The 25,850-nt window shown below is 40.2% G+C and overlaps 1 protein-coding gene across 3 annotated transcripts; it reads left to right on the top strand.

The window, feature by feature from the left end:
• The first annotated feature begins 898 nt into the window (after positions 1-898).
• Znf484 (zinc finger protein 484) lies at positions 899-25,484 on the top strand. 3 transcript variants are annotated; one of them, XM_026406907.2, is made up of 5 exons: positions 899-985; positions 9,518-9,562; positions 18,055-18,181; positions 18,467-18,559; positions 22,077-25,484. In XM_026406907.2, exons 2-5 carry the CDS (start codon positions 9,548-9,550, stop codon positions 24,392-24,394), a joined length of 2,553 nt encoding a protein of 850 aa, XP_026262692.2. In that variant the 5' UTR covers positions 899-985; positions 9,518-9,547; the 3' UTR covers positions 24,395-25,484. The 3 variants fall into 3 exon arrangements, with proteins under 3 accessions (XP_026262692.2, XP_026262693.2, XP_026262694.2); XM_026406908.2 differs by lacking the exon at positions 899-985 and adding an exon at positions 7,429-7,497; XM_026406909.2 differs by lacking the exon at positions 899-985 and adding an exon at positions 9,130-9,167.
• Positions 25,485-25,850: the final 366 nt, after the last annotated feature.

Raw genomic sequence — 25,850 nt, 5'->3', positions numbered from 1 at the left:
GTGCAGTTGTCTCCCCTTTTTATAGTTCTTTCAGTGATGGAATGTAGGTTGGAAGGCCCGAGGGGTGGACACAGGTGGGCCAAACAAGTGGTCTGAGCAGGAAGGACTTCATTATCACTTCTTGGTGATGGGCTATCTCCAAATCTGCTGGGGGCTATTCATTAATACTTCTTCCAGGTGGACTTTGGCCTAGGGCCTTTTCGGAACTTCATTAACATTCCATGAGTTGTCCTGTTTTCCCTGAGTCATTCCCAGCATGGCCTCCATTTTAGATTTCACTCGGTATTAGACCCGATTTACCTAACTACACTGACTTCCTAACTTTAAATCTGGCTTCAAAGCCCTGATAGAGATGTTTTATTTCTATTACTGTGTTTATTTCTAGTATTTCATTTTGGTTCTTAGAATTTCCATCTCTCTGTTTACTTATCCATTTGTTCTCGCATGTTGTACAGTTTTTCCACTAGATTCCTAAGCATATTGTTCATTGTTATATATTGTTGATCCGAGAAATCTAACATTTCTGTCATTTCTGAGTCAGGTTCTGATGCTTTTAAATTTTGCTTCTCCAGATAGAAGCAAAGTTTCTTGTCTTTTTGCATACATTGAGTGACTTGCAACAGGCTCTGATTGTGCTCGAACTGAAGAGGAGGGTGTACCTCAATTTTTTTCTGAAGGCAGTTCAGGCCCATATCATCGCGCCAACATGGCCGCCCACAGCCCCTAGTGTCACCATGGGCGCCGCCATATTGGCGTTAAGCCCCTCCTTCATCACACCGGAATGGGAACTAGTTTAGCAGAATGCCATGTTGGTTAAGGGCAACTTCGGTCCGTGAAGCCTCTGCTGAGCATGCGCACAGGCAGGCCACGTCCCTGGAGTCCTGCTAGGGCAAGGGGGGGGGGGAATCAAAGGGAGTGGGTTACGTTTTAATTCCTGCGACTGTAGTCGCCGCCCAAGGCAAAAGAGAGAGCGGGTGAGCGACAGGTGAGTGCAGGGATGGAGCGTCCGTGCTCCGGGTGAAGAAGGGTCTCTGGCATCCGCGATGAGGGGTCGGACTGCGGTGGGGATGAGGAGCGGATTGGATAACGGTCGGGTAGTCTCGATGATGGGTGTGAACGAGGGGAGCGGGCTGCGGGGGCCGTGGAGGCGGACCTGAGGGAGGACAGCCCGGCGTCGGCGACGGCGTGTTTACCTGGGCGTCTCCTTATCAAATCGTCTTTATTTTGCTAGGGATTCGAAAACTGCATTGCCACGGGATGGCGTGTAAGTTTGCAGTTACCTTGTTCTGTGCCCTTTCGTTTCCTGTCATTCCCGTGAATACGTTTATATATCATCTTCTCTTTTCAAAAATCAGGCATCACAAGGGCTTATTTTTTATTTTTTTAAAATTTTTTGGTACTGGGGATTGAACTCAGGGGCTCTCAACCACTGAGCCACATCTCAGCCCTATTTTGTATTTTATTTAGAGACAGGGTCTCACTGATTTGCTTAGGTACTCACTTTTGCTGAGGCTGGCTTTGCACTTGGGATCCTCCTGCCTCAGCCTCCCGAGCCGCTGGAATTACAGGCATGCTCCTCTGTACCCGACTCCAACTACATCTCTATCTGTGAAATGTATAAATTCAATTTGATATTCCGCTTTTATCCTGAGCTATTTAGGAGAGTTTCTTCATCCTTAAGCTATTAAGATGTTTTTATTGCTTATTTTTATTTTATTGTATTTTCAGGAACTGTATACTATCAAATTTCAACTTCTTAAAATTTATTAAGATTTTCTGTGTATTGGGCAAAATTCTTTTATGTTTATTAAATTTGTCTTGTTGAATTGTTCAAATCTTTCCTGATTTTGGTCTACTTGATTCAAAATATTCAGGAGGGAATAAAAATACAATAAAAACCTCTTACTTTGATAGATCATTTTGTAATACTGTGTGCTTTTTCCCTAATTTTATTTGTGTTGCATCTGGGGGAGGGGCATATATACATAAACCTAATGGTTAATGCATTAACTATAATTTTTCATTTATTGGATGCTATTAATATATAATTCTTTTTTTTCAAAACAGAAAAGCACTTAACCTTGAATTCCATTTTGATATTTACATTGTAGCCACTGCTTTCACTTTTATTGCATTCAGATGGTATATCTTTGTTTAGAGCTTTGTTTTATACTTACATTTGCCTATTAGTTTTAGGTGATCTGCTTGTAATAATAGATTTTATTTTTTTAAAATCTAGCCTTTAGTCTCTGTGTCTTGGCAAGAGAATTTTACCTCTTCAGTTTAGTGTAGTAATGATTTACTTGATTTTATGCCTTCCAACTTATGGTTACTCATTTTTCAGGGTTACTCTTTATTTTAACTACTTCTTTTTTTGATACTTGGGATCGAACTCAAGGGCACTCGACCATTGAGCCACATCCCCAGCCCTGTTTTGTTTTTTTATTTAGAGACAGGGTCTCACTGAGTTGCTAAGTACCTTGCTGTTGCTGAGGCTGACTTTGAACTCAAGATCCTCCTGTCTCAGCCTCCCAAGCTGCTGGGATTACAGATGTGTACCACCACACCTGGCTATTTTAATTCTATTCTTATTTTGTGCTTTTTCTTTTCATCTTAATAATCTCGTTGGATTGATGAAATTTCTATTCATTGTTTCCACTTACACCCCATGTAACTTCTATTTCTTCCTCAGGTAATTAGGAATGTTTTGTTGTAGGATATTATTAATTTTCTCTTTAGTTGCCTCCTTATCACATCATTACATTGTCCTTTTTTATAATTACATATCTTGTGTAAAAATTGTTGCTGAATTATATTTTCCTGTTTGAGATTTCTCCCTCCTGATTTGTTTTACTTTTATTTGTAATATTCCCTTCAGTATTTTCCTCCAGATAAAGATGGAGATATTCAGCCAATGTTTTCATTTCTGAAAATGTACCTCTCTGGCCTTAACAAAAGAGTGGTTATTTATGTACTATTTCCCAAATCATTTAGCACTCATTACTGAAGATTAAGAGTCTTTTGATTTTCTTTATTCTTTCTGTTTAAATAATCCGTTCTTTCATATGTGCTGTATCTTTAGCATTTAGGAGTTTTCCCAGATTTGTTCATTCATTGGGTTCCTGTGTGTGTGTGTGTGTGTGTGTGTGTGTGTGTAAATGTGTGGGAAAGACTAATGGACCAGGAGTGGTGGTGCCCCCCTGTAATCACAGCGGCTTGGGAGTCTGAGGTAGGAGGATTGCAAGTTCAAAGCCAGCCTCAGCAACTTAGTGATGCCCTAAGCAATTTAGCAAGACTCTGTTTCAAAATGAAAAATAGAGGGGAAAAAAGCAGGGGTAGGTGCTGGGGATGTGGCTCAGAGGGTTTATGAAAGAATGACCAGACAAGGCTGGTCATAGGAGAAGTACCGTTTATTGAGGAACAGCTTTGCACATTTATAGAGGGAGGGGGCGGTTTAACAGTTGGCACGGGGTGCTTTCTGATTGGTGGGTAAGGATCATGAGAGTCAGCAGGGCTCACCATTGGGCGGCTGTGGGAGACCAACCTTACATGTGACTGAGTACACTCCCCGGCTGGGTGCTGAGGCGCTCAGTTGCAGAAATGTGGCAGAGCTTTCCCCACCCTTCTTGGGTGTGAGGGTCAATGTCTCGTGAATGGGTGTGTCTTGCTACAGCCCCGTGGGTGAAGCTATGCTCACCTGTTCCTTTGTATAGGATAGAATCTGCCGTGGAAGTGCCTTGTGTGTGTCCCCTTCTCTTACTGTGCCCTTGGGTGTGGCCCACCCAGGTGTCAGTCAACCTGCTGACAGTGGACGTCATGAAGATAGACTCAGCCCCCTGAAACCTGACCCCTGGCCTCATTTGAATAGCTTCTCCTCAATAAAAAGGGTCAGCGCCTGCTCTCGCGCTCTCCTTCTTTTCCTGCGGACCCTTAAGAGGAGCCGTCACAGCGGCCCCAAAGAAAAAGGTATTTGTGTCTCTTGTGTGGTTATTTCGTGCAGCCCAGTCAGCCCAGTTTAACTGGAGTGAGGGCGGCTCTTCCTGCCGCTATCTTGAGGGATGGGGAAGTTAGTACCAGAAGAGAAGCGCAATTGGCGCCATCCCTGGGTCCCCCTGCCCCCCCCAAAAGACTAATGGTACAAGCCTAATTGTGTTAATGGCAGGAGGTGTGTGTCTATTGTACTGTGAGGACCCATTGCAGGTGCAGATGTGGCTGGGATTGGGACTCTTGGAATGGCTCAGAAGATGCATGGTGGGTAGAAAGTCATATAGGCATGGAGGCCAGAAATGGGGACATGGGGTTGATTGATAGAGAGCCAGGAAAAGACCGTCAGGGTAGAGGTATTGGAGGCTCTGTGATCAGGGACTATAGAATGAATGATTTTGAGCCTGTGGGGAGGGAGTAGGGTAAGGGATTCTAGTTCTAAGGCCTGTGTGACTTCTGAGAGTCACTGTGCAGCAATTGACAGTTGGTGCAGATTAATGAGTGGGGGTGAGGAGTTAAGTGCCAAGGATGGTGATAATCTGAAGGGCCTGTGAGGTCAGATGATGTCTGCATTTTGTGTAAATTACTGATTTCATAATAATAGCATTAGCTAAGGTTAATGGATGTTTATGTGGCACACATTGGCTGGGTATGTTTCAGGTATTATGAACTAAGTATAAAACTCTTAGATGGGTTTTAATACTTATTTCATATAAGTATTCTCATAGCAAGGAACAACCTCAAGGTATGCACTGTTCATACTAGCAAATGGATCTTGCCTTATTTTATTTATTTATTTATTTTAAAGATATATATATATATATATATATATATATAATTATTATTATTTTTTTAGTTCTCGGCAGACACAACATCTTTGTTTGTATGTGGTGCTGAGGATCAAACCCAGGCTGCATGCATGCCAGGCGAGCGCGCTACCACTTGAGCCACATCCCCAGCCCTTGCCTTATTTTAATAAACCAAGCTCTAAGAAAATTCCTTCTTCTGGGCTTCTCTATTCCCCTCCCCCACAATAGCAGTTGTCACTTCTACAGAACCAGATCCTGATAAAAAGGATCAACTTATAATTTTTTAAAAAAATTTTATTTATTTTTTAGTTTTGGGTGGACACAATTGCTGGGTTTCAGTTCTCGGGACTAAAAGGCTCAGGGGTCACTCCAGATAAACTGGGGTAACTGGACTGTGCAAGATAACCACACAAGAGACACAAATACCTTTTTCTCTGGGGTCGCTGTGACGGCTCCTCTGACCTTAAGGGTCCTCAGGAAGAGAGAGAGAGCGAGAGCAGGTGCTGACCCCTTTTATTGAGGAGAAGCTATTCAAATGAGGCAAGGGGTCAGGTTTCAGGGGACTGAGTCTATCTTCATGATGTCCACTGTCAGCAGGTTGACTGACACCTGGGTAGGCCACACCCAAGGGCACAGTAAGAGAAGGGGACACATACACAAGGCACTTCCATGGAAGATTCTATCCTAAACAGGGCAAGGGGTTATATTACAAAGGGACAGGTGAGCATAGCTTCACCCATGGGGCTGTAGCAAGACACACCCATGCACGAGACACTGTCCCTGGAACCCAAGAAAGGTGGGGAAAGTTCTGCCACATTGCTGTGACTGAGCACCTCAGCACCCAGCCAGGAAATGTAACCAATCACGTGTAAGGTTGGTCTCCCACAATCATCCATAGTCAAATTCCCCTTATCATCTAAAAAGTGACTTTTTAAACTTTTTACCGTGAGAATTTCTAAGATACAAAAGTGAAGTGAGTTGTAGAGTAAACCCATCTGTACCCTTCAACCAGTTTCCATGATCACCAGCTCATACCTGACCATGTCATCTGCACCCTCCCTTCCCTCATGTTTTTCTTTCTCTGCAGGATTATTTTGAATCAAATTTCAGCATTGTGTCCTCTCATCTACACATATTTTGGTGTGTAAATCTAAAGATAATTGCTTTAAAAAATAGTACTGTTATAACATTTTTTAAAAAAACTCACAGTGTGTTTAAAGTATCGTTTTATGTGTGTTGGTAGGTAGTGTTAAAGAAAAGTTACAGACAAATTAAATTTAGCAGAGCTTATTTGGGCAAGGAATGATTCATGAATCAGGCAGCACTCAGAACCAGAAGGAATTCAGAAAGCTCTGCCCAACAGTGGGAGATCTGAGCTTTTATTGGCTGGTAGGACACGGAACCAAAGTTGAGCCATCACCTGACTGGTTTCAGCTAGATGTCTATCTTATTTGGTATGATGTGATATATTGGCTGCTTGTGATTGAAACTTGGCAGTTATACTCTTTTTATTTTTTCCCCTCCCAGTACTGGGGATTGAATCCAGGGCACTCTACCACTGGGTTACATTCCCAGTCCCCGTTTTTCTTTTCTTTTTGTGGTGCTGGGGATAGAACCCTTGTGAGGTAAGCACTCTACCAACTGAGTGCTGTATATCCCCAGCCCCTGTCCCCAGTCCTTTTTATTTTTTATTTTGAGACAGTTTTGTTAAGTTGCCCAGGCTGGCCTTGAACCTGTGATCCTCCAGCCTCTGCCTTCCCAGTCGCTGGGATTACAGGTGTGCCCCCTGCCTGTCTCTTACACTCTTAAGTTAGGCTTTGGTTTGTTTGCACACTAAGTTAGGTCGTAGTCTTCTGTGTAGAGACTATGATCTAACTTCCTTCAGGCCAGCTTCAGGGGGGCAGCTTCAGGCCAAATTTAAGTTTATTTAATAGTAGATTTAGAAGTTTGATTGGATTAGGTTCCCTTTTTGTTACCTTTTTGGCAAGGTGGCTTCCAGTTAGTATTGTGTGTCTCCATCGTGAGACGTGTCTGCTCATCACTTTTTATGATATGAGGAGCCATTGATGATCATTTCCTAGATCTGCTATTGCATCAGGGGTTCAAAATGGACAGATTCCATTTCTGCCATTGCTTTTAGTTCTTAGCTGGCATAAATATAGAGAGAGGAATTCCTTCATCAGTGTTGAGTTACCCAAAATTTCAGCTGTTTAGGAAAGGCAGCAGAAATGCCTTTTTCTTCCTCTATTTATAGATTTCAAAAATAATAATTTGATACCCAACATTTTCCAAAGGTTCCAGAAATGTTCTATATCTTGATCTGAGTGGTAGATGCACAGGTGTGGGAAATATATATATACCTAATATTTATGTAAAAATTAGCAAAGTCAGGAAAAAATATTGAAAGAATGGAGCTAGGGTAAAGGGGACACAGTAACCAATGGATGGCTTTTTTTTTTTTTTTTGGTGATAGTAGGGATAAAACCCAGGGCCCCATACATGCTATAAGAGGTCTACCACTGAGCCACATCCCCAGCCCCACTCTTTGGAGCCTGCTCCCAAAGAATCGATAAAAGCATGTGTTAGGGGATAATTGAGAAATTTTAAAAAATATTTATTTATTTTCTAATTACAGGTGGACACAATGTCTTTTTTTTACTTTATGTGGTGCTGAGGATTGAACCCAGTGCCTCACACATGCTAGGTGAGTGCACTACCGCTGAGCCACAACCCAGCACGGGAGATTTTGAATATGAGCCCATATTAGCATGATATTACAGAATTACCATTACTTTTCTGAGGGCATGATAATGATTTTTAAGATTTATTTGATGTGTTTAGACCTGAAATGTCACATCTGCAACTTTCAAATTAAAAAGCAAAGTATAGAAATAAAGCACAATTTTACCTCTTCTCTCTTAGGGTTTTTTTTTTTTTTTTTTGGTGGGGGGAGGGTAGAGGTTGGGCCTGAAAATTAAATCGACCTTAAACAGATTAATAGAAAAGCATACCAATTTCATATAAGTCACATGTGACCTGGGAACCTTGTAAAGAAATGAAGACCCAATGAAGGGACAAAACCTCATGCTTTTATGTTAGGTGGACAGAGAGGCAGTGGGGGAAAAGGGACTGAATGTTATGGGGAGGCTAAAGGAAGAGAGTGATTGTAACAAGGTCTGTACAGAATTCCCTTGGCCACGGCTTCCCATCAACAGCGCTTCTCTCCGTTTCAGTGTGGGCATCTTCCATACGGGGCGTTCATCTTCTATTTTAAAGAAGAGAAGTGGCGAATTTGAGTGCTCTTCTTGCGCCTGCAAATTTTCAGGTGTTCTTAGCTCACAACAATCTTTATATCAAAATAGCATGTTTTGGAATTCTTACTCTGCCATCCTTCACACGCATATTTAAAATATTCATATATGTGTATATGAATATGTGTATGTTTGGAAAGATGAAATAAATTTGGCAAATTGCTAATTATTGAAACAAGGTGGAGGGTATATCCTTGTAATCTAATCATTCAACTTTTCTTTATGTTGGAAAACTCATAAAACAGTTTTGGGGAACAATGGCCACAGTCAGTTGGTGACTTGGCTCAGGTCTTATGGCTCATTATTAACTAGAACTTGATCCCCTTACTGTGCTGTAGCCAAAACAAAGTTTCTACTGAAAGCTCTCTTTGAAGAACTATATGTAAGGGAAAGCAGTAAAAAAGTTAAGAAGCTCCCTTTCTGGTATTTCTTGTGGATATTCTCACGTCTTGGGGTAATTAACAGAAGCTCAGAGTAAAATTATCAATTTTAGGAGTCATCTAACACACTGTGTGGAAGATGGACAGGTATGGATAGATAGAATCCAAGCCAAGAGAAAATGAAGAGGAGACTCCCAGTTCTAAGTCAAGTTTGGAATATCGCTTTATGTATTTTCACACAGTTTTGAACTTGAACTATAAAATATTTATTCTTTAAAACAGTTATTTTGTTGTTTACTGACAATAAAAAAAGTTGTTGAAATCACCTATACATTTACCATCACCCAGATATTATATGTTAACATGTTAGTATATTTGTTTCCATATAATAGCCTATGTACATAAATACATTTGTGCATGCATATATGTATGAATGTGTACGTACACATGAGTAAACATAGTACAATGAAAGTAGAATCATACTATTTGGTATGTCTTTTTTAGGGGGGGAAGTACTGGGAATTGAACTCCGGCACTTGACCACTGAGCCACATCCCCAGCCCTGTTTTGTATTTTATTTAGAGACAGGGTCTCACTGAGTTGCTTCACACATCACCTTTGCTAAGGCTGGCTTTGAACTCGCAATCCTCCTGCCTCAGCCTCTTGAGCTGCTGGGATTATAGGTGTGTGCCACCACGCCCAGCCTATTTGGTACATCTTTTTATATTTACTCAGCATTTTAACATACTATTCTATTGTATTTCAATTTTATGTAACATTATGTCCTATAAAGTGTTTAATTAATCTACAGTTATTGTCAGGGTTTTGTAGCTTTTCTTAGTTATTGGCCATGTTGTTGTGAAATTCCCACCCTTGTGCAATATTGGGTGTTTTTTTTTTTTTTTTAATGATGTAATCCTAAAAGTAAATTTTGGGATTGTAGATGCATAAGTGCTAAATGACACATGTATCCATGTGTGACAATGGCATGCTTCCTACTCTCATCTATACCTCTGCCCATCTGTTTTCTCAGATCTCTGCCCCTTCTCTAGAAGAGCCCAAGATGAGCAAGTCCCTGGTGAGTTCTTGTCTGTTCATCTATTTATTTGTTTTTTTAAAAATTTTTCCTAGTGAATTTTAGGAGTCATCTAACACACTGTGTGGAAGATGGACAGGTATGGATAGATAGAACCCAAGCCAAGAGAAAATGAAGAGGAGACTACCAGTTCTAAGCCAAGTTTGGAATATCACTTTATGCATTCTCACATAGTTATGAACTTGAGCTATAAAATTGTTTCTGATCTTCCTGACGTAAAGATAATGGAAATGGATGCATGGTTTGTATTATTGACAGGTGATTTGTCAGTAATATCAGTTTCCTCACTCTTGATGTTTGTGAAAGTTTTTGATGGATTTTCAGGTGAGTGGTGGCTGAGCGGTGTCTCAGTGGTGACCCTGTTCACAGGGCCCTGGCAGGTTTTCCCTGTTGGTTGAGCAGTGCTTCCCATGCTTGACTTGCACATTAATTCAGGTTCTGGTTCTGGGATGGAATGCAGTTTGCATTACTCACAGTCCCAAAGAATGTCAGGGCTTCCTTTCCAAGGACCACCCTTTGAAGCAGACTTAAGTTTTTATCATGAATAGGTGTTGGATTATGCAAATGCTTTTTCTGCATCAGTTGACATGATCATGTGATTTCACTTCTTTAAACTGTTGATATGGTAGACTACTTTGATCAGTTTTGTAATATTGAACCAACCTATCATTTTTGGAATAAATCCTATTTTGTCATGATATATATTTCTTTTTATATGTTGTATTTAATCAGTATTTTGTTAAAGATCTTTGCATCATATGTATGAGAGAGATTGCTCTTACTTCTCTCTGCCTTTCTCTCCCCCACTCCCTCTACCAGTTTGGTTTTGATATTAGAGTAATAGTGGCCTCTGAAATGAATTGGAATGTGTTCCTTTATATTGATTACTCTGCCAGAGATTGTGTATAATTTGTGTTTACTTTTTCTCTACTGTGTGTCCAGTTTTTATATTAGGTAATACATCATAGAATTAATCAGAAAATAATTCCCTTCTTTTCTGTTTTCTGCAACACATTGTGTGGAATTCATGTTCATCCTCTAAGTATTTGGTAGAATTCTCCAGAGAAATCATCTAGGCCTACAGATTTCTTTTATGGAAATTTTAAAATTGCAAACTCAATTTCATTATTATTTGTTTATTATTGAGGTTTGTATTTTTTTAGGCATTGATTTCTTTAATCTAAGTTGTCACATTTCTGTGTGTAAAGTTGTTTGTAGTTGTGTTAGTCTACTCTGGCTGCCTTAACATTATACCACAGATTGGATGGATCAAAAACCAGAACTTTTGTTTTCTCACAGTTTTGGAGGTTGGAAGTGGGAGTTCAGGGTGTCAGCACGGTCAAGTTTTGGGGAGGGTACTCTTAATTCGAAAATGGCTGGCTTCTGACAGTGCACACATGGCCTTCATCAGTGCATGCTCACCTGCAGGGAGAAAGAGAACTCTTCTTTAAAGCCATCAGGTTGATTTTTACTTTTTTTGTTTGGTTGTTGGATTTTACTTTTTTTTTTCATAGACAAGAAGAACCTTACTGAGCCCAGCTTGCCCTTCACATCAGTACCTCCTCATCTTTGTCACTGCCAGAATTTTCACCACTTGGATCTCTGGCATCAGCCCATCCTGGGATGGTGACAGTTGTTTCAGGGGGCATAGAGCTAGAAGTGGCACTGTCATCTCAGCTGGGGTCGAAGAGGTAGATAAGAGTGTTGGCCAAGAAGAAAAGGAAACTGCCACCATCCATGTTGCTGAGAGCTGGGGCCCCACTTTTGTTGGGTTTGGGGGTGGATCTGATGGTGGTTATGTGTCCCAAGACTCCAGTTTATATCTGAGTTAAAACTAGGAGGCTGAAGTTGAGTGGGAGGAAGAGGAAGCCCTTCATCCTGGCAGAGTCTTGCTGGGCTCTCCTGGTGACATCTGTGGGAGATGAGTTCAGGGCTCTCTGCCTAATACCACCTGTCTTCCCAGAGCAGGATCCCACCCCACCTGTGTGACCTCATCTAATCTTAATTACCTCTTAAAAGCCCTGTCTCCAAGTCATGCTAGCTTAGGCTGTCAACATGAAATTTTGGAGGACAAGCTCAGTTCATAGCAGTAATATTTCCTTTATAAATACCAATAAATGATCTTTTCATAGAATCTTCAAAAAGTTTATTGATTTTCATTATATTTTTATCTTTTCAATCTTATTGATTCCTGCTTTTATCTGTATTATCCGCCACCCCTCAACCCCAGTTTGCTTTGGGTTTTGATATTTTTCTCTAGTTTCTTTAGGTGGCATCTCAGTATTGATATGAGAAGTTTCTTGTGTAAGCCTTGTCGCTATGGATTTTCTTCTCACCACTGCTTTAACTGTATCCAAAAATTTGAATACTTTAAATTTTTATTCACTTCAGTGTAATTTTTGTATTTGCGTAAGACTTCCTTTTTGATTTTTTTTTAAATATTGGGAAATCATTATTTATTTGACGGATAACTTCTGAATTAATATAAAGAAATGACAGTAACTTGTATTTACATTCATTCAAAACATTTTCATTAAGCACCAAGTAGAATAGTTTATGATCTTTTCACTAAAAACACTTTTATCCTTTTTGACTCATGCATTATTTAAATATGTGTTGTTTAGTTTCCAAATGTTTGGAGATTTTCCTGTGTTCTTTCTGCTACTGATTTCTAGTTTGAATTCACTGTGTACAGAGAATATACTCTGTATGACTGCATTCACTAAGATTTGTTTAGTTATTCTGAAAAATGTTGAGAGAGGGGTGAAGTCTTCAACTGCAACTACGGATTAGCCTCTTTCTCCTTTTAGTACCACCAATTGTTGTTCCCTGAGTTTTGCAGCTTTATTGTTTGGTGCATACATATTTAAGATTGTTTTGTCTTCTTACTGAATTGACCCATTTATAACTATATTATGGTCTGAATGTTTGTGTCCTGCAAGCACTCATAGGTTGGAACCCTAACCCCCAATATAATAGTCTCAGGATGTACAGCCTTTGTGAGGTAATTAGATTTAGATAAGGTTATGAGGTTAGAACCCCATGTGGAATCAGTACCCTGTAAGAAGAGAAAGAGACCAGAGCTCATTTTCCCTTTGCCATAAGAATATACAACAAGAAGGAGGCCATCTGCAAACCAGGAAATGGGCTCTACCCAGTCACAGAATCTTTGAGCGCTTTAATCTTGGACTTCTAGCTTCCAGAACTATGAGAGATAAATATTTGTTATTTAATCCTTCCAGTCTGTAGTATTTTGTTATAGTAGCCTGAGCTAATTAACTATGTAACATCCCTGATAATTTTCTTTCCTCCACAGTCTATTTTATTTAATATGGATATAGCCATTTCTGCTTTCATTTAATATTTGTATGTTATATATTTGTATTAGTGCCCTAGGGCCATCATAACAAACTTCATAAACAAGGTGGGTTAAAACAATAGGGATTTATTCTTTTACAGTTCTGAAGGCTGGAAGTCCAAAATCAAGGTATTGGTAGGGCTATGCTCTCTCTTCTTCTTCTAGTGGTTGCTGGAAATCCTTGTGTTCTTGGTGTTCTCCTACTGTTTCTATTGTCACATGGCCATCTTTCCTCTCTCTGTGTGGCATTCTTCCCTCTACAGAACGTAAACAGTTCCTAATTTATTTTCACTGGATATTGAGTTCTACATCAACAATTCTTTCCCTTTAGCAACTGGAAACTATTGTGCCACTTCCTTTTGATTCTGTAGTCTATGAGAAACCCTCTTTCATTCAAACTGCTATTTCCCTACAGATAACATATAATTACCCTCTGGCTGCTCTCAGATTCTTTTCTTGAATATGATTTTCAAACATTTCATTATAATGTGTCTGGGCATGGATTTATTTGATCCCTTCCTGTTTGAGACTTGCTCAGCTTCTGGAATCTGTAGATTTATACCTTTTTTTTTTTAATCTGGAAAGTTTTCAACTATTATTTCTTCAAATATTTTTTGCACGTCCCCATCCCATTCCTTTTCCTTCCCTCTAGGACTCTGATGAAATGAACGTTAGATCTGCTATATTATTGTATGGGTCCCTTAGGCTATGTTTGATTTTTCCATATATTTTATTTCTTTTGTTCAGATTAGTTAACTTCTATTGATCTGTCTTCAGGACAGTCGATTCTTTCCTTTGTATGTTCATTCTGCTGTTGAAATCATTGAAGTCTTACATTTTTCTTTTCTTTCTGGGTGTGTGTGTGTGTGTGTGTGTGTGTCTATTGTTAAGGATCAGTCAACCCAGGGCTTCACGCCTCACATGTGCTATCTAAGCACTGAGCTACACTTCTCAGCCTCTGGTTCTTTTTAGTATCTTCTATTTCTTTGCTGAGAGTTTCTATATTTCCATTTGTTTCAAGAGTATTTGCAACTTCTTGTTGGAGTATTTTTGTGTTATCTTCTTTAAATCCTTGCCAAGTAATCCCAACAGCTCATTCATCTCAGTGTTAGCATCTGTTGATAGTCATTTCTCATTTGATTCTGAGATTTTTTTTGGTTTTGATATATAAATAATTTTGAATTTATTCAGGACATTCTGATTATTATTTATGAGACATGGTTTTGTCTTTAAATTTTCTGTTTTAGCAGGTAGTCAGCCTGTTTAGGTTCAGAGGGTATGTCCTGGTCTGTTTCCATGGGCTATAGTTCTGATGCCAATTTAGTTTTCAAAGTCCTTGCTCTTATCAGGTCTGTCTGTCTTTTGTGCTATTCAGAGGCCAACTTGAGATCTGGGCAGTATCTTATACCCTGTCTGGGCTTGGATTTATTTGATCCCTTCCTGTTTGAGACTTGCTCAGCTTCTGGAATCTGTAGATTTATACTTTAAAAAAAAAAAAAATCTGGAAAGTTTTCAACTATTATTTCTTCAAATATTTTTGCACTTCCCCATCCCATTCCTTTTCCTTCCTTCTAGGACTCTGATGAAATGAGCGTTTAGCTCATGACTTCTTCAGTGATTATTCTAATTTATTTCATACATGGGCTGCACATATTGAGTTTGGAACATTTTCTTTACTCACCCTAAAAATCTCATAGTTTTAGCTGTCACCCTCATATTCCTCCATTTCCCCTAGCTGAAGTCAACCACTAGTCTACTCACTATCTCAATAGATTTGCTTATTCTGGAATTTCATATAAATGAAATCATATAACATATATAACATATCATTTTTGTGACTGGCTTTTTTAATTTAACACAATATTTTCACGATTCATCCACATTGTGGCATGTATCAATACTTTAGTACGTTTTATGACAATGTTTTTTTTAAATTTTTTTTTAGATTGAACCTTTATTTTATTCATTTATTTATCTGTGGTGCTGAGAATTGAATCCACTGCCTTACACGTTAGGCAAGCACTCTGCCACTGAGCCACAACCCCAGCCCTTGACTGAATGTTTTTATATTATATGGATAGACCACATGTTTGTTATCTCTTTATTGTTTGGAAGACATTTGTGTTGTTTCCACTTTTGGCTATTATGAACATTCATATGCAAGCTTTGTATAGATAAATGTTCTCATTTCTCTTGGGTGTGTACCTACATATAGAATTTCTGGGTTGTATTGTAACTCTGTGTTTAATATTTTGAAGAATTGTCAGACTGCATTATAGACCACACCAGTTTTTACTCCCACTTGCACTGTAGGAGGGATCCAGCTTCTCTTCCTTACCAACACTTGTCATTATCTTTTTTATTATACACACTCTAGTGACTGCACTTCTCTAATAACTAGTGATATTGAACTATTTTCATTACAGTTTTCTTAGTGAATTCACAGGGATGTCTCTTTGTAATTTTGATTCTGTTTCCTTGATGACTCATGATGCTGAGGACCTTTTTCATGTGCTCATTGGCTGTTTGTATGTCTTCATTGGAGAAATGTATCACTGGATCATTTGCCCATTTTTTAATTGGGTTGTCTTTTATTAGGTTGCAAATGTTCTTTGTATATTTTAGATACAAATCTGCTGCGCCCCTCCCCTGACTCAGGCAATGGCAAGGCCCTACTGAGGTGGATGGCGCAAGGCGTCCATCCTCTGGAGGAGCGCAGTATGTTTCTGGGAATGGGCTGATTTGTTTTTGTATTCCTTTAATAAGTATAGTTGCGATTTCTCATATGACCATTAAGTATGAAGGAAAAATCATGACTTTCCCAATTAATGCAACTACTTCTAAAGCATAGATCTGTTTGCTCTAAATGCAATGATTCAGCTGTGGAGCGTAAATTGTTAATGTCTAATGAAAAACTCCCTGTATTCCTGTCAAGGAAGTTTTTGAGAAATTAAATTTAAATCTAGAGAAGAAAAATTAATGTTAAGAAGACAGATTACTGCTTAGTACTGGGCAACTTGTTCTTGTTCCTGTGCACAATGGTTTGTGCTCTTACTTTTGTTTGATTAAAAGTAATAACAAGTCAACCACTTGCCGTAACCATGTCCACCATGCGGCCTGCACAATGGTTTCATTAATGAGGTTCTAGGCATAAAGTTAGTTAGAAGAGATCGAAATAAAACACACAGACTCAGTTACCTTATTTCTATTGCCAGGTCCGAGACGGCTCCCCTCTCTGGTTCCCACCTCTAAACGCCCAGCAGGGCAGCAAGGATTACTCAGGGCTAGCAGGAGAGAGAGAGAGAGCACACGCCGGGGAGTAGCCTTTTATTGGGGAACAAGAGATTCGGGGAGAATTCCATCCAGTGAAGGTTGAGGGGGGGACTGCACTCCAAGGTCAGGGTCAGTGATTGGGTCCCCGGGGTCAGTGGTCAGCCCACCCCCACACGGATGGGCTCTCTCATCAGGAAAGGGCCGGGAAAGCTTCGACACAGCCAAAGCGCCTCAGACCCTTAACGGGAGCCACCCAATCACATGTCAGAAATGGCTTCCCACAACCATGGCACCGGTTCCAGTCAGTAAGTCAAGAAAGAATAGTCAAGGTATAGGCCAATAGTTTGGGACATTTGTAACTATTATTAAAAGTTAACTAAGCAGAAACAGCTCAAAGCAAAACACGAACTGAAAGTACAAATGCTTGCTTATGCATAAGCCAAGATACATTCTTCTATTCTAATTGTAGCTACATAATATTTTGTTTCTTTGAATAATGATTCCTGTTTTGTAACCACAAAGTACTGTGAGCCTGCCAAAATGAAAAGTATATATGATCAACTTCACAAGTAAAGATTGGGATCAACACCTTCACTTTGGTGTCTGTGTTGTTTCTCCACCCCCTCTTTCGCCGACTCCTCACTATCCGTTCGTCTCCTGAGACCCCCTGTTGGAGCTGGTCTCCGACACAAATCCCTATCAAATATATGATTTGAAAAAAAAATTCCCCCGATCTATGAGTCTTTTGCTCGCATGACTGTGTCACTTGACACACAAGTTTTAATTTTATCTGTTTTTTCCTTTGGGTGCTTGTGCTTTGGGGGTCTCATATTAAGAAACCATTGTCACATTCAATGTCATAAAGATTTACCCCTTTTAGCTAAAATGTAAGTTGTTTTTTTTTTCTAAATGTAAAAACATTTAGACTTTCGATCCATTTTGAGGTAACATTTTACTGTGGTGTGAAGGAGGGTTCAACTTTATAACATGGATCTCCACTTGTCCCAGCACCATTTGTTGAAGAGTCTGTTCTTTCCTTTATAAATTGATCCTTGGCCAGGCACGGTGGTGTGTGCTTCTTAGTCCCAGCTATGTGGGAGGCTGAGGCACGAGGCTTGCTTGAGCCTATGGGTTTGAGACCAGCCTGGGCAACAAACAAGACCATGTCTCAAAAGCAATTTGTTTTGACACTCTTAGCAAATAGTAATTAACAACAATTTGAAGGGTTTACTTATGGACTCTGAGTTGTATTCTAGTGGTCTGTATGTTTATCCCGATGCTAGTACCATGCTATTTTGAAAGAAGAGCCTTATTTTAATTTTCTTTTTTAAAGAAAAAACTGGCTTAGTGGATCATTGAATGCAAAGTGTGTGGCAAAGTATCTTTTCTTCTTTAAGTGAACTATTATTGGAATATGGCATACATAGAGAAGTTTGAAGATTGATGAATTTTCACAGCTTATTTCTATGTAACCAGCATACAGGTTTTTATAAAAGATATTGGGCTGGGGTTGTGGCTCAATAATAGAGTGCTTGTGTAGCATGCATGAGGCACTGGTTCAATCCTCAACACCACTTAAAAATAAATAAGGTAAAGGTATTGTGTCTATCTACAACTAAAAAAAAAAAAAGATTATCATTATTATCAATACTGCAAAAGAACCAGCAGGGTACTTTTAAAAAGATTTCTTTTTTTTAGTCAAAACAACAAAATAAAATATAGGTGTTTAGTGGGAACTTATATATTATAACCTAATAAATCAAATTAAAAATAAGGTCCTAAATATCTTGTTCCCATGATGCAGTCTTGACCCTTCGCATTGAATAGGAATTGGTTCTTACAGGGACCAGTATCTTTCAAGGATGTAACTGTGGAGTTCAGCGGGGAGGAGTGGCAGCACCTGGACCTTGCCCAGAGAAGCCTGTACAGGGATGTGATGCTGGAGAACTATTTCAACCTGATCTCAGTGGGTGAGCACAGCCCTGCGCGTGCAGAGCAGGCTGCACCCAGGGCACTCTTTTTCTTTCCTAGAGGAATTTCTGAAATCTGTGGATTTTCTGAAGTCTCTGCAACTCCCAAAGACTGCAGGGCATCTGAAATATGTAATGGTTCTGTCTGTTTTGTCCCGTGTTCTTAAGAATCTCTTTTGGGTACTGTGAGTATACCTCTGTTCCCAGTGGACATTTTTGGGAATCACATGGCGTACTTTATCATGTGGCCCCTGAAACACATTCTCTATCATTTCCTGTTGACAGGCTGTCCAGTTCCCAAACCAGAAGTCATCTTCAACCTGGAGCAAGCAGAGCCACGCGTGTGGGATGAGGAGGCCTCCTGTCAGCACTGTGCGGGTGAGTGGGAGCCAGGAGCATGGCCCATGGTTCAGCCACCTGCAGTCATGCTGGGAGAGCTTCTGTTTCTGCCATTAGTGTGACTTTTCTGCTTACCTTTTGAGTTTTTAGAACTGCTTGATGGAGCTGACGTCATCCCCTTGGAAATGGAAATGCTGTCCCCCTCACGGCCTCTTCCCACACCAGTGCCACGACCTCTGAGGAGGACCTGTGCTGGTTGGCAGTGCCTGGGGTGGGATCTCACCCGGCATCATCTAGGATCATGCCCTCTTGCCCTTTGTTCTCTCTCCATAGAGAACTTCTGCTCCTTCTACCTCCAGCCAGGGCTTAGTTCCTTTTCTTAGGCATTTAAACTCCCATAGATCTGCCTTCTTTTAAAAAGTCACCATGGGTCACACTCCTGTTCCCTGGTGTCTTTTCCTTTATGTCTCAGCATTGTCACCTGGATGGCTTATTTGATAACCTGTGCTCTTCTTCACTGCTGACCTCGAGGGCATCCTGGTCACTTTCTTCCTGCCTGGCTAGTGCAACACAACACTGACTCGATCTTTCTAATTTGGATATTTTACCAGAAGCTTTTGTACCTCATGTTCAGGAGATTGAGTTAATTATAACCTTAGTTTGTGGTCAGTGTCCTCATCAATGTGTTTCATATTCTCTTACTTATTCCTTTTAATCCCCATTCTCCATACTCATTGTTCCTTCCCAGGGGCAACTGCTTTAATATGTGTGCTATCTGTCCTAGAATTTGTGGGGGTTTTGTAAAATCTAAATTGTTGGTATTTTTAGTTTATAGAAATGGTCAGTTTCTTTCCCTGCCCCCTTTCCTTCTGCCTCTGTTTCTTTAAATTGGCACGTTTCGATGTTTTCCAGGTTAATCGCTTCCAACTGCTGCATAGCACGCTTAGTACAGATAAATATACCACATTTTACTTGTCCAGGCTCCTCGCTACTACAAACAGTATTGTAATAAATTTCTTCAAGCACTATTCATATTGGAAATGAGAATTTCTCAGGAGTGGTAGGATTGCTTTGACATTGACTATACTAATACTTAATATGACTTAGTGTAATTGCACCTTTTTCTGGATTGACTCCTACAATTAGTTTCCCCATATCTCTGCCTATATTTAGTATTACATGCATCTCCAGTAATTTGGATTTAAAATTCCAATTATTGTTTTGTGTTTCTTTAATAACATAATGTGTGGAACATTCAGCTGTATCTTGTCATAGACTCTGTTTTTAATGCTTGACTACTGACATCTTCCAAGCCTTCCCTCTGTCTCTTCCCCATCTGCCCCACATCTGGACAAACTGATAAGCAAGTTCAGGTTTTCCTTCCTTTGGGAACATACAGGGCCAGGCAGCCAGCCATACCCCCAACCAGCAGAACACCCCAGGCCACTTTGGACCTGCTTGGAGCTCTCCCCAGAGCCTCTTTGCATGAACAAGCCTTTTCCTACCCACTTAGCGTTTGTTTCCCACCATCACTCTTGACATCTGATCCAGAACTGGGCTGGGCCAGTTCTCCCCTGCAGGTGCCTTAACACTGAGACAGTAAGCAGGCAGTTCAGACAGTGACCACCACCAAGGGGCCTTTCTCCTTTTCCCAATGGCTCCACTGTCTGCACTTTGCCTCTGCCGTGCACATAACCAACCTGAGGTGGAGTTTGCAGTTGTTATTGAGGAACAGGTGTAAAGAGTTAGGCCCTTCCTTAAATTTGCCCTTGGTCATGTGTCTCAGCTTGAACTATTTGTGTGTTTTACATTGAATCATGTGTCCGGGTTCCAGCTGGGACTGATGCTCAGCTCACAGGAATGACTGTTACTTTGTGACCACTGTGTGCCTTAGCCAGGCCTTGGCCCCATTTATGCAGTGCCCAGGAATACAGATGCCTTTTGTGGACGAGGGTGGGTCCCTCCGTGGCTGCCTGAAGAAAGGCAGACGAGTCCCGGTGCAGCAGACCTCAAGCAAGTGGCTGACCTCAAAATCTTCCCCTATTCTACGTGGGTTTTTGCTTTTCCCTCTGATCTACCTTCTCAAACAATTCCTTCTGCTTTTCTGCTAATTTTTCTCTTAGAAAAGATCATTTAGATGCCCTCTTCTTTCTTCCTACTGGTATCTCCTAAAGCCATACTTATGTTTTCTCATGCCTGGATTATTCTAACCTTATTTGAATATGTTGATTTCATTTTTTTTCCTACTTCACTTTAGATGTGACTGACAGATTTATTACTTAAATCACTATACATTTTGTTTATCTTGTCCTAGTTATATGGAGCAAAACTGAAGTCACTCATTATTATCTAAATTATGACACATTCTTTTCTTAATGGTTTTGTAAGTGAAAGAAATAACATGGCCTCATTTCGTAATGCACATTTGTCTCTGTGTAGTTTCTAAAACCAAGTCTGTTCCATTTTACCATTTTCTTTAATGTTCCCCTGCATTGTTTTCTCATTTCTCTGCCTTTTCAAATTATGCACACACTCATATTTTTTGTGCAGATTTCTCTTGCTCCTTGAATCAGATCTCATACAACATACTTACCTGCTTTCTCCCTCCTCTAATTCTCCAGTCCACAGAAATTCAGAGAAAGCTACATTAAATGATATGATAACCAAGCCTTTTGTCTCTATACTTCTAAAAAAATTGTTTATATAGAAAAAATACTTAGTAAAATTGAATTTAATCTCTAGGCAGAAAAGTTGTTTTGCTCCATTTCAAAAGAATTTTAAATTTTTTTCTTCTAGAATCAATTCATAGGGCCAGAGATAGTAATTAGAGAAGATAATGGGTGGAATCTTTATAAAGTTTCAGCTTTTGTGCAGTATTCATATGTTAATCTACACATCTAAGTAAATTCAAGTATAAATATGAGTGACTGAGAATATTCATTTGTTCACTTTTAAGTTAAATGAAAACAGAGCCTCCCCAGAGTTGTGGGGAGGTTAGAGATTAGCTCTTGGAGCAGGGGACCCTTCATGGTCTTAGCATGCGCATGGACCTAGTTTTATCCCCAGCATCAAAAAGAAAACAAAACCAAAAAAGTTCTTTTAAGCCACAGGGTTTACATTTTGTTCTTCTGGCGCCTTCCTCGCTTCTACCTTTGCTTGATTTGAATCTCTTCCTTCCAAATTACTAATCATTTGATTTGGGCAGTTATTAAGCTTTTCTGTGGCTCACTTTCCTTGTCTATAAAATGGGGATAACAATACCAAAGGTATTGTAATAAAACCAAAGGACTGAAATAAAGTTTATATAGAACTTAGAACAGCACCTCCAAATGCTCTTGCTTATCCTAAGGTAAATGTAATGTCTTAATTTTATTACTGTATGTTATTGTATTTATATTACAGAGAGAGTATTGTACCTATATATTTATATATCTTTACATATTATGTGTATTTATTATGTTTATAGAGCACGTGTCCCATTTCTCTGTGTTCATCCTGAATTAACTCAAGGTATCAGTTGTTCTCTGTGTCAGTTTAATCTTTTCTTTCTTTTCAGATGGCGATATTGGTTTTGAGACTTCACAACAGAGACTGTCTGAGGAATTTTCTTTCCAGTGTGAGAGGGTTGATCTCTTCACAGGAGATAACCCCTATTCCCTTTTAGAAGAATTGTGGAAGCAAAGGGGGAGATGTGAAGGAAACCAGGCCACACCTTTACGTCACATTGTCTTCAGGGACAGGGCAGCACTAGCTGATTCGAGGAGCTGTAGATACCAGGACGCTGGGAAAATTGGGCACATAAACACACATCTGATTCCTTCACGAAAAGGATTCCATGCTGGTGATGCCTTTGGAAAGAATCTGAAGCTCGTTGCAAGCTTATATAATCATAATAGAAACAATGCAACAGAAAATCATGATGAGGTTATCAGCCGTGAGGATGCTGTTACCCACGTGGGTTCTCATACGGAAGGGAGTGCTTGTGGAGGTAAGCATTGTCGGGAACGTGGGGGTCATAAGCAAGCTCTCACTCCACATCCAAAAAGTCATGCTGTGGAAAATCTCCCTTTGTTTTCTGACTATGTAAAAGTTTTCACTGAGAATTCCCACCTCTTTGCACATCAGAGGATTTATGCTGGAGAAAAACAGCATGAGTGTAGTAAATGTGAGACAGTCTTCACCCAGAAGCCCCCACTTGCTACTCCTTGCAGAGTTTCTGCAGGAGGGGAGTCCTGTAAGTGTATGGTATTTGGGAAGTCAAGTCACCAGAAAACTCGTAATGAGGAAAATTTCTATAAATTCAGTGAATACAGAAGAGCCTTTATCCAGAAGTCTGATCAGTTCAGACGCCAGAGAGACCATCCTGGAGAAAAACCCTATGAATTCAGTGAATGTGTGAAAAGCTTCTCACAGAATTCAAACCTCAGCATAATTAAAAAAAATCATACTGGAGGGAAACACTTTGAATGTACTGACTGTGGAAAAGCCTTCACAAGGAAATCCACACTAAGTATGCATCAGAAAATTCACACAGGAGAAAAACCCTATGTATGTGCTGAGTGTGGGAAAGCCTTTATCCGGAAATCCCATTTTATCACACATGAAAGAATTCATACTGGAGAGAAGCCCTATGAATGCAGCGACTGTGGGAAATCCTTTATAAAAAAATCACAGCTCCATGTGCATCAGCGAATTCACACAGGAGAAAATCCTTTTATATGTTCACAATGTGGAAAGGTCTTCACTCACAAGACAAATCTCATTATACACCAGAAAATTCATACTGGGGAGAGACCCTACATATGTACTGAATGTGGGAAAGCCTTTACTGACAGGTCCAATCTCATTAAACACCAAAAAATTCACACTGGAGAAAAACCTTATAAATGCAATGACTGTGGAAAATCATTCACCTGGAAGTCACGGCTCAGAATCCATCAGAAATGCCATACTGGCGAGAGACATTACCAGTGTCGTGAGTGTGGGAAAGCCTTCATTCAGAAGTCCACACTAAGTATGCACCAGAGGATTCACAGAGGAGAAAAGCCCTATGTGTGCAACCAGTGTGGGAAGGCCTTCTTCCACAAATCCCATTTTATCACACATGAAAGAATCCACACTGGAGAGAAACCCTATGAATGCAGCGATTGTGGGAAATCCTTCACCAAGAAATCACAGCTCCACGTGCATCAGCAGATTCACACAGGGGAGAAGCCCTACAGGTGTGCTGAATGTGGAAAGGCCTTCACTGACAGGTCCAATCTCTTCACACACCAGAAAATTCACACCGGAGAGAAACCCTATAAATGTAATGACTGTGGAAAAGCCTTCACTCGAAAGTCAGGCCTCCACATACATCAGCAGTCCCACACTGGAGAAAGACATTACGAGTGCAGCGAATGTGGGAAAGCCTTTGCCAGAAAGTCAACACTAATTATGCACCAGAGAATTCACACCGGAGAGAAACCCTATGTTTGTACTGAATGTGGGAAGTCCTTCATCCAGAAGTCACACTTAAATAGGCACAGGAGAATTCACACAGGAGAGAAGCCCTATGGGTGCAGCGACTGTGGGAAGTCTTTCATTAAGAAGTCACAGCTCCATGAGCATCATCGAACCCATACAGGAGAAAAACCGTATGTATGTGCTGAATGTGGAAAGGCCTTCACCATCAGATCAAATCTTCTTAAACACCAGAAAATTCACAGTAAACAGAAGCCCTATAAACGCAGTGACTTTGGGAAGGCCTTTCACTGGAAGGTGCAGCTCACAAGTCAACACAGTGTACCTCAGAAGTCTGACGCTGGGGAGGTGGAGTGCCCAGTGCCGCAATCATGGTGTGGGGGTACGAATAAACAAGAGGCCACAGCTTGACCAAGAAGCAGGAGGTGACCAAGACCCACCCACTGCCTCTGTCTAGTCAGAATCATGGATATCTGCTTCACATAGTGGATGTCCACGAAGATACTTTGGAGGAAGTGTTTACACAATGTTCTGTGGCCAGGCTTGGTTACTGGCAGATTGTCAGGCCCCTGCAAATCACAGTGAAGATGAAGCCAGAGGCATGGTGCATGCCTCCAATCCCAGCTACTTGGGAGGCTGAAGAAGGAGGATCCGGGGGGAGGATCGCTTGAGCCCAGGAGTTTGGGTCCAGCCTGGGCAACATAGCTAGACCCTGTGTCCACAGAAACAAAGGAGAAAAAAAGAAAAGGTGGCTTACGATCTTTCTCATTTCACTTTTTTTGATAAGCAGCTGTCTAAACTCAGAGCTGTTGAATTTCTCTTGCCCTGGGTAGCAAAACTTTAATATTGTCCAAAAAAATATTTCATAAGGAGTAGAGTGGTGAGAAAATTTTTCACTGTCTTAGTCCCCAAAGGACACCAAAATCAGGATGGAAATTAACCAATTCAGGTCTGCAATGAAAAGAAATTAGAAGCTTTTGTGAAAATTGATACTAAAGATACAAAGAAAGGACTCAACTCTCACCCCCCTTTTGGAAATCACTACTAGTCGTCGTTTATAGCAGTTATTGCGTGTGCCTTGTTAGTAGCTTCCAGGAGGCCTAAAACGGGCTCCCAGTCTGTGTCTCTGAAGCAGTCAGTGATGCAAGCAGCAGTCCTGTGACTGTTTCACAGCTGGGGCCAGGGTCCTGGAGCAGCACAGGGACCCAGACTTAGATAACAGCACTCTGGAGCCTCAACTTTGTTCATAGAAAACTGCACTTTCTTACTGATTCCTGTTTGAAAAAGAGACAAATTAAGGAAAAAATCTGTTTCAAAACCTAGAATACTTTCTCTCCGATTTTGATATTGTGTTCTCTACATATTCATTATGTACTAGGTTACCATGAGACATAATTGTAGTTTGTTATTTTAGGAGATAAAATATAGTTAACCATTTGGAAAAGTACTCCTATTCTTTCCCATTCTCTACAAATTAATCTTATTTTATCAGACAATAAAAGAAGTGCATCATGATCTTCCAGAATAATTATGAATTTGTCTCTCTTTTAGAGCGACTGATTTTTACTTTACATTTTGAAGTGTTTTATATGCATTGAAATTTAGAATTGTTATGGTTTTCTTAGTTAATTGAAACTTTAACATTAAGTAATGTCCCTTTTTATCTCTAATGATGCTTTTTGATTTAAAGTGTCCTATGCCAGATATTAATACGATGTAGTAACTCCTGTATTAAAGGCCAGAGTAAATGAGTGCCGCTACCACTCCTCAAGGGGAGGAGTTAGAACATGACCTCCAGGTGTTCCCTTCTTCACCTACGTGTCCCCACCTGGTGCATCTGAAGTCTGTGTGTAGTTGCCGTAGTCAG

The sequence above is a fragment of the Urocitellus parryii genome, chromosome 13, assembly GCF_045843805.1.
Source record: "Urocitellus parryii isolate mUroPar1 chromosome 13, mUroPar1.hap1, whole genome shotgun sequence".
In the NCBI taxonomy this organism is placed as follows: Eukaryota; Metazoa; Chordata; class Mammalia; order Rodentia; family Sciuridae; genus Urocitellus; species Urocitellus parryii.
This window is presented reverse-complemented; position numbering and strand designations above follow the sequence as displayed.